An 8,614-nucleotide genomic window follows, 5' to 3' on the forward strand; every position below is an offset into this window, starting at 1 on the left:
ACCGTGCAGGCCTCCAAGGCGCTCCTTGCGAAGAGCTGAGCAACTCTCAAGCACAACAGAATAGAATAGTTCTTTTCATCTGCGAAGATACTAAGAGGTGGTGCAGGGAGATCTTCTGGCCCAAATTAGGTATCTTACACCAAATTCCCTCAGTTCTGGGAACACCTTTAAAAAAAAAAAAACTGCTAGGACTTTGCATGGAAATGCGAAGTATCCCAACCGAGCACGGGTATAGAGCACGGGTAAAGAGCGTCTCGCCTACCAGAATAACAAGCCCCACATGCATCTCAGTATAGCACAGTTGGGTTTTTCCAATCAGAGCAGGGACAGCTTACAGGTGCGCCCAAGCCCCAGCATCTCTTCTTTGAAATGAGACCCATCCCATCCAGCCCCTTACCTTCCCCATCAATTTCCCCCTGCCCAGGTGGCCTCTCCTGTCTCCACGGCCATATGTTTTCCCCCTGGGAGGGGGAATCCGGGGGCTGTTCCAGGCAGGGAGTGAGGCTGCAGTTAGTGTGAGTGAGGTTACTCGCCTCTGCCAAGGCACGTGTCAAGTGGCTCCTCTTTCCATGGGCCTGTCTGGGGAAGCTGTCCCGGACACCGTGGCCAAAGCAAACTGGTCCCCAGCCAGAATTTCCGCACGGTCGTCATCCTCCTGGGGAGAGTCACGAGCAGGGGCAAAGAAGCGGATGACAGCGTGGACTTCCTGCAGCTGGTATGCTGTCTCCAGAGTCAGGAGCATGGCCAACAGACCAACAAGGAGATAGCCTGGAGGGAGGGCAGGAAAGAAGAAGAGTTGGTTTTTATACCTTCTACCTTTAAGGAGTCTCAAACCGGTTTACAACCGCCTTCCCTTCCCCTCTCCACCACAGACACCTTGTGAGGTAGGTGAGGCTGAGAGAGTTCAGAGAGAACTGTGACTAGCCCAAGGTCACCCAGCTGGCTTCATGTGTAGGAGTGGAGAATCAAACACGGTTCTCCAGATTAGAGTCCGCTGCTCATGCGGAAGAGTGGGGAATCGGGCACGGTCCTCCAGATTAGAGTCCGATGCTCCAAACCACCGCTCTTAACCACTACACCACAGTAAGGGAGAGGAAGCTTCCCACCTCTTCTGCCAAAGCTGGAAACAGAGCACAAGTTTCCACAGTGACATGTGATACGGTCATAGTAGTTCCTGACCGCATCACCTCCTTACCTCTGGAAGCCAAGCTACCAGTCCTCATTGTTACAGATCTATGCGTTTTTCAATCTTTTCTCTCTTGATTTATCTCGCTCCCCTTCTGCACAAGCCAATCTAACATGTATTCCTCCCCACCCCCCATCTTTGTCTCTTCCCCACTCGCCAATGTTCAAAACTTCTCTGTATGGGTAGAAGAAGAGTTGGTTTTTATATGCCGACTTTCTCTCCCACTTAAGGCAGAATCAAACCGGCTCACAATCACCTTCCCTTCCCCTCCCCACAACAGACACTCTGTGAGGTAGGTGGGGCTGAGAGAGCTCTAAGAGCTGTGAGGTAGGTGGGGCTGAGAGAGCTCTAAGAGCTGTGACTAGCCCAAGGTCACCCAGCTGGCTTTGTGTGTAGGAAATAAATCCAGTTCACCAGATTAGCGTCCGCCCCTCATGTGGAGGAGTGAGGAATCAAATCCAGTTCTCCAGATCAGAGTCCATCGCTCCAAACCACCGCTCTTAACCACTACACCACGCTGTCATTCCATAGATAAGTGGAATGCACCCTAGACATGCTCAGATGTGTGGTGTGGTGGTTAGAGTGCTGGACTGGGATCTGGGAGATCCAGGTTCGAATCTCCTCTGCGCTATGAAGCTTGGTGGGTGGCCTTGAGCAGCTCAACTACCTCCCAGGACTGTCACAAAGGCAAAACAGAAGAGCAGAGACTGATCTCAGAGCTCCTTGTCTTGTTTGTGGGCTTCCTAGAGGCACCTGGTTGGCCACTGTGTGAACAGACTGCTGGACTTGATGGGCCTTGGTCTGATCCAGTAGGGCCTTTCTTACGTTCTTAAGGGCAGATTTTAAAAAAATGAAATAAATATTCTGCTTCTTAAAATATTTTGCCGAACGTTGTCAAAGTGGACCTCCAACATTTAAAGTAGGTTCTGTTGTTGAGCCCTGGTGGTGGAAAGTACCCTCAGGTCACAGCTGACTTATGGCAACCCCATAAGGTTTTCAAGGCAAGAGACAAACAGAGGTGGTTTTTATTTTGCCTGTCTCTGCAGCAAAGCTGCGCTTCCTTGGTGGTCTCCCATCCAGGTACTAACCAAGGTCATCCCTGCTTAGCCTCCCAGATCTGACATGCTGGGGCTAGCCTGGGCCTTCCAGGTCAGGGGTGTTGAGCCCTGTGTGTGTAAAGTGTCGTCAAGTCGCAGTCTATTTATGGCAACCCCTTGTGGGGTTTTCAAGGCAAGAGACTAACAGAGATGGTTTGCCATTGCCTTCCTTTGCACAACAACCCTGGTATTTATTGGTGGTCTCCCATCCAAATACTAACCAGGGCTGACCCTGCTTAGCTTCCAATATCTGCCAAGTTTGGGCTAGCTTGGGCCATCCAGATCAGGGCGGTTGAGCCCAAGTCATACCTAAAAAAGAAATTATAGACCTGCGTCCTCTGTCCAGTTCATCCCTACTACTGCATCTATGGCTTTGGTTCTAGGTTAGCCTGGCTCTATTTACCCAAATAGTCCCTTCCCTTTTTCACCCTGCCTTTAACAGCTGCATGGTAGGCAGAAGTTCAACAGGTTAATTTCTCTCTCTCTCTCTCTCACACACACACACACTGCACCTCCATACTGAGAGATGCTGCAGTTGCCATATTTTTCAAGCAGCTGTTTATAGATGCAGGAGCCCCGCAGGAAAAAGGAGCTCAAATCCTAAACCGGGTGGCAAGACACTCCCCCACCCCCCATACACATTGAGGGCACAATAATTTATGGCAGACAGCGCCCCCTGGTGATTGCTTACAGGTGATGCTGATCTCATACAGCTCATGCAGAGGGGGCTGGGAACTTCCCTTGGGTACGTAGTCCCCCAGACCGATGGTGCTGAGTGAGATGAAGCAGAAATAGACAGACTCCAGGAAGTTCCAGTCGCCCTCCAGTGCCCAGAAACAGACAGCTGGGATCAGGATGAAGAGTCCGAGGGTGGCTAGCCCCAGCAACATGGCATGTGCCAGGGCAACGTGAGCCAGCGGGAAACCCCAGCGCATGTGGAGGTACTGCACTGGCCGGTAGCTCACAAAGGGCAGTAGGTGCTGGAGGAGGCAGCCCAGGAGCAGCATCGTCATCGGGATCCCCAGGAGCGAGTACAAGACACAGAATATTTTGCCCCCGTCTGAGAGAGGCACGGTGTGGCCATAACCTGCAAGCAAGAGAAACAAGCCATGAGCCTCTATCCTAAGTGTGCATAGCCACATCTGCCCCACAGACAAGGAAAGGCAGAAGCAAGCAAAGCAAGCGCTTTCTTTGGCTCAACTCGCGCCTAAAACACAAGGTGCAAGCTTTCAAGTTACACAGGGTTCTTCTTTACACCGGATATTCTCAATAGGTTGGTGTTTACAGTAATGCGGTAGCTCTTAAAGACTCAGGAAGAATGTGAAGAATGTGTGCACTTTTGCCCATTTCATTTCCGAGCAGGGAAGCAGACTAAAAAACCACACTCACTCTGTTTGCACAGTCCCTTCACACCCAAACCAGGAAGAACTGCTCACCCTTTAACCACTGCAATCTTTATGAAGTCAGTTTGTTCAATGGAAACTGGTTCCTTTTATATTATCTTGAAAGTGTGTAGCCTGAAGCATGATGTCTTCTTTCATTTTTCTTTGCTGATATGTCCCACTACCTCTGGCAACCCCCTCTAAGGCATTCCCCAAAGCAAAATAGGAGCAGTGGTTTCCTAGGGACAGAGGTATGAAAATTGGTTGTTTGGGTACATCAGACAGCAGCTCCCACCATGTGAAGATTAGGGCGTGTTAGGGAGAAGGGCCAGGAATCAGAATGGGGCTATTTGAGTGGCAGTCTGGAGTTAGTTCCTCCCTTCCCTTTCCTTCCTTTACAGTTCTCCCCAACCCCCCAAAATGCCAGCCCTTTCCTTGACGTTACTGTGAGTTCAAACATCTCTAATCTCATTTAAATGCTACCTCCTAGAGTTGCCACCAGGTCATCCTGTTTATAGCCTGTATTTTCGGAGTTCAGTTCTGAATGCCCAGAGAGTTTATTATTAGAGAGATTGTCTCCACGCTTTCTGGGAAGGCAGAATGACATGCCTGAACAAAGGAACTTTAATCACTGATGCCTGAAGTTTGAACAATGAGTGTTTGTGAACAAAAAGGGTTTGGCAGCTGAGAAAGAGAGAGGTTTTGCAGCAACATAACACAGGAGTTTTTTGTGCATTTTCTCTCCCCTACAAACGAAAATTGCCATGCTAGGATAATGAAAGCTTATCCTGACCATTTGACGTGAGTAACCTGTTTTCCAGCTCTGCATTTCTTACTATCCTCCTAGACGGGCTGTTCCTCTCGCCTCACTGGAGCATAAGAACATAAGAAAGGCCATGATGGGTCAGACCAAGGCCCATCAAGTCCAGCAGTCTGTTCACACAGTGGTCCAACCAGGGGCCTCTAGGAAATCCACAAACAAGATTACTGCAGCAGCATTATCTGGCCTGTGTTTCAAAGTATCTAATATAATAGGCATGCTCCTCTGATCCTGGAGAGAATAGGTATGCATTTTTACTAGTAGCCATGAAAAGCCCTCTCCTCCATGAACATGTCCACTTCCCTTAGAGCCTTCCAAGTTGGCAGTCATCACCACATCCTGGGGCAGAGAGTTCCACATTTTAACTATATGTTGTATGAAGAAATACTTCCTTTTATCTGTTTTGAATCTCTCGCCCTCCAGCTTCAGCAGATGACCCCGCGTTCTAGTATTGAGAGCACTGAATGGCAGGCCTGTCCCAGTTCCGTCCGGTTAAAAAGTGGCCGCTCTTTACCTGTAGCTGATTTCATTTTACGATGTTTGGTTCTATTAACGCCTTTATTGACTTTAAGTTTTCAAGTTTCTTCTTGTGTCACTGTTACGTCAACACTGCCAACACTGGCAGGCAGGATAGAAATCTGCCAGGGGTCTTCATGCAATAGAATGGGGTCTCAGGTGACCAGAGGCAAGTTCACTGGAGTGGTCTTGGGGAGGCATAATGCTGCAGGCTGTACCCCCAAAGTCCCCCCTTACATCTAAAAGATGTGTGGGCCTCTTCAGTGTCCTTGGCGGCAGCCCCCCCTCCCAATCCCATGTCTGGTGTTTTGCAGGTAGAATCATAGAATCATAGAGTTGGAAGGGACCACCAGGGTCATCTAGTCCAACCCTCTGCATAATGCAGGAAATTTACAACTACCCTCCCCCTACACCCCCAGTGACCCCCACTACATGCCGAGAAGATGGCCAAGATGCCCTCCCTCTCATGAACTGCCTAAGGTCATAGAATCAGCATTGCTGACAGATGGCCATCTAACCTCTTCTTAAAAACCTCCAGGGAAGGAGCGCTCACCATCTCCCGAGGAAGCCTGTTCCACTGAGAACTGCTCTAACTGTTAGAAAATTCTTCCTAATGTCTAGATGGAAACTCTTTTGATTTAATTTTAACCCGTTGTTTCTGGTCCGACCTTCTGGGGCAACAGAAAACAACTTGGCACTCTCCTCTATGTGACAGCCCTTCAAGTACTTGAAGATGGTTATCATATCCCCCTCTCAGTCTTCTCCTCTTCAGGCTAAACAGGTTGCCAAGTCCTCCCTGGCCACTGGCAGGGATGGGGGAATAGGGTGTCCGGATCCTGGGGATTTGGGGATGCAGCCTTGGGAGGTCAGGGGCCTCAGTGGGGTTCAATGCCATAGAGTCCCCCTCCAAAGCATCCATTTTTCTCCAGGGGAACTGATCTCTGTAATCCAGGGGAACTGATCTCTGTAACTGATCTCCAGGGGAACTGATGAGCTGTAATTCCAGAGGATCCCAAGGTCCCACCTGGAGGCTGGCGTCCCTGTTTGCAGAAATGTCTGTCTGGTTTGCCACTGGATAGTAGGCCTTTCTGCTCGGGCTGGGCAGAGAGGGGCTGCCTTTCTTCTGGGGTTGGTCCCCCACCATGCTTCCAGTGATCCCCCCCTTTTTGCTCTGTCCCAGCCCTTCAGCTTTTGCCAGGCCAGCCAAACACAGCAGGGGAGCTTCCCTTCACTTGCAGGTGGCACTGGGAGAGCCAGGGTGGCGTAGTGGTTAAGAGTGGAGGTTTGGAGCGGCGGACTCGAACCCGGAGAACCGGGCTCGATTCCCCCACTCCTCCACAGGAGCGGCGGACTCCAATCTGGTGAACCGGGCTGGTTTCCCCGCGCCTCCCCATGAAGCCGGCTGGGCGACCTTGGGCTAGTCACAGCTCTCTCGGCCCCACCTACCTCACAGGGTGTCTGTCGTGGGGAGGGGGAGGGAAGGGGATTGCAAGCTGGATCCCAAACCCCGCTCTTCTTCTTCTGGAGCCCTGAACTGTGACAAATGGAAAAGGGCCCAGAGGGTTCCCAAGACACGGTGATGGTGGTTCTGCCTCGAGAGGCCTCTGAGGCCCTAAAGGCGACTTCGCTGGTGGTCCAGCCCGGCTCCAGGGGGCCGGGGGTCAGCAGGCGGCGCGGGGGTGATGGAGGGGTCAGCCTCGCGCCCCAGCTGCGGCGCGAGGCAGGCTGCGGCCGGGCGGGGCGCGCCCTGGACGGCGCGGGGGCCCCTTACCGGTGGTGGTGAGCACGCTGGCGGTGAAGAAGAGCGCCGAGGTGAACTCCCAGCTCTCGTCGCCGGAGACGTTGCCCAGGCCGGAGACGCCGTAGCTGCCGGCGGCCACGAAGCGCTCCAGCAGCCCCTCCAGCTGGGCGCGCGAGAGGCAGGCGCGGTGGTCGCGCAGCAGGCGGGCGGCGGCGGCGCGCAGCTCCCGGCGCAGGGACTCCTCCGGCGCGCCCTCCAGGGCCGCCAGCACGGCGGCGCCCAGCAGCAGGAACAGCAGGTAGGAGCCCGCCAGCAGCCCGTAGCGCCACGGACGCGGCGCGCACGCCGCCTCCATCGCCCGCCTGCCTGCCTGCCTGCCTGGCGCGCAGCCCCGCCCGGGCCCAGGTGCGCCTCAGGTGAGGCTGGCCCCGGCCCAGCACCGGCCCGCTGACTCAGAGCGGCGCGCAACGGGGGAAAGATGCGCTGGGAGGAGGGAAAGCGAGCCCGGGGCAAAGAAGAAGAGGAAGGCTTGGCTTCCTGCCCTGAAAAACCTCCAGACTAACGAAGACTACAGTCCACAATAGCCATGCAGGTTAGCTTTGGACTTCACACATGAACAGATCACTTCAGGACGCAGTGGTTCCATATTAACAGACCGCACCCTCATGAGCACGTTATCTTGATACTTACAGGACAATGGTTAGCACGTTACCTTTGTTGCTTTTTGCAGGACGACGACTCAGCTCAAACCCAACCCCTTTCTGGCTATATATTACTCTTCCTACACACTGGACACTGAGAGACGCTGTCCTTCGGCGTTACTCGTCTGAAGATGCCGGCCACAGCTGCTGGCGAAACGTCAGGAAAGAAAATACCAAGACCACAGTTACACAGCCCGGATAACCTACGAGAACCAAAGAAGAGGAAGTTGGGTGTTTTTTTTTTAATTGTTTCTTTTTATACAAATTTCAAATATATCTTATTCTACATACATTGTTTGCATAACGTACTTTTCTCATTCCCTCCCATCCCCCTCCCTAGCCCCACTCCTTCTCCTTATAATTTTTAGTCTCTTAACCCCAGCCGCGGGCACAAAGTCTGGATCTTCCACCGAATGTCTTTTCTTCCTTCCGTTGATATCCACTCTAAGTAGGTCTTCCATCTACTCGTGATTTCCCTGCTCTTGTCTTCCCATGAAGTCTTCTGGCGCTTCATCTCGACGATATCCGACTGTATAAATTCAAACAAATAGTTGTGCCAGATTTCTATGGTTGGGAGAGTTGGTTTTTATATGGGGACTTTGCCATTGATGCACGGGAGGTTTCACCTCGGATTTGCCCCTCTCTAGGTGCACATTTCCCCCATCCGAATTCTCAAAACTCAACAATAAGCCCCCATGAAGAGTTTTGAGAATTCGGATGGGGGGAATGTGCACCGAGAGAGGGGCAAATCCAAGGCAAAACCTCCCGTGCATCAATGGCCTTTCTCTACCACTTAAGGAAGAAACAAACCGGCTTACAATCGCCTTCCCTTCCCCACAACAGACACCCTGTGAGGTAGGTGAGGCTGAGAGGACTCTAAGAGAGCTGTGACTAGCCCAAGGTCACCCAGCTGGCTTCATGTGGAGGAGCGGGGAAACAAATCCAGTTCACCAGATTAGCAACCACCGCTCATGTGGAGGAGTGGGGAATCAAACCCGATTCTCCAGATCAGAGTCCACTGTTCCAAACCACCACTCTTAACCACTATACCACGCTGGTTCCCAACAGGGTGTCGTGAGAACCTGCAGCAGCTAGCAGATAGAGAGCTGAGGCTGCTTTGGGAATACTGCTTCAGGTGCATTCCTGAGTCTGGCTTGTGCAGCATCCATAG

At 52.2% G+C, this 8,614-nt stretch overlaps 1 protein-coding gene across 1 annotated transcript; it reads right to left on the reverse strand.

Annotated features, from left to right (window-relative positions):
* Nucleotides 1-550: 550 nt before the first annotated feature.
* On the reverse strand, nt 551-7,097 carry KCNK7 (potassium two pore domain channel subfamily K member 7). Its single transcript, XM_056853433.1, has 3 exons — nt 6,773-7,097; nt 2,975-3,370; nt 551-768 (listed from the first exon to the last, which is right to left on the reverse strand). The coding sequence occupies exons 1-3, from the start codon at nt 7,095-7,097 to the stop codon at nt 551-553; spliced, it is 939 nt and encodes a 312-aa protein (XP_056709411.1).
* Nucleotides 7,098-8,614: the final 1,517 nt, after the last annotated feature.

The sequence above is a fragment of the Euleptes europaea genome, chromosome 7 (assembly GCF_029931775.1).
Source record: "Euleptes europaea isolate rEulEur1 chromosome 7, rEulEur1.hap1, whole genome shotgun sequence".
In the NCBI taxonomy this organism is placed as follows: domain Eukaryota; kingdom Metazoa; phylum Chordata; class Lepidosauria; order Squamata; family Sphaerodactylidae; genus Euleptes; species Euleptes europaea.

Excerpts from the sequence above, each read along its gene's own strand:
- KCNK7 (XM_056853433.1), bottom strand. The coding sequence starts at position 7,097 with ATGGAGGCGGCGTGCGCGCCGCGTCCGTGGCGCTACGGGCTGCTGGCG. Across the intron at positions 3,371-6,772 it reads CAGCGTGCTCACCACCACCG|GTTATGGCCACACCGTGCCT; the intron begins GTAAGGGGCCCC and ends TCTTGCTTGCAG. Across the intron at positions 769-2,974 it reads GTATGAGATCAGCATCACCT|GCTATCTCCTTGTTGGTCTG; the intron begins GTAAGCAATCAC and ends CCCTCCCTCCAG.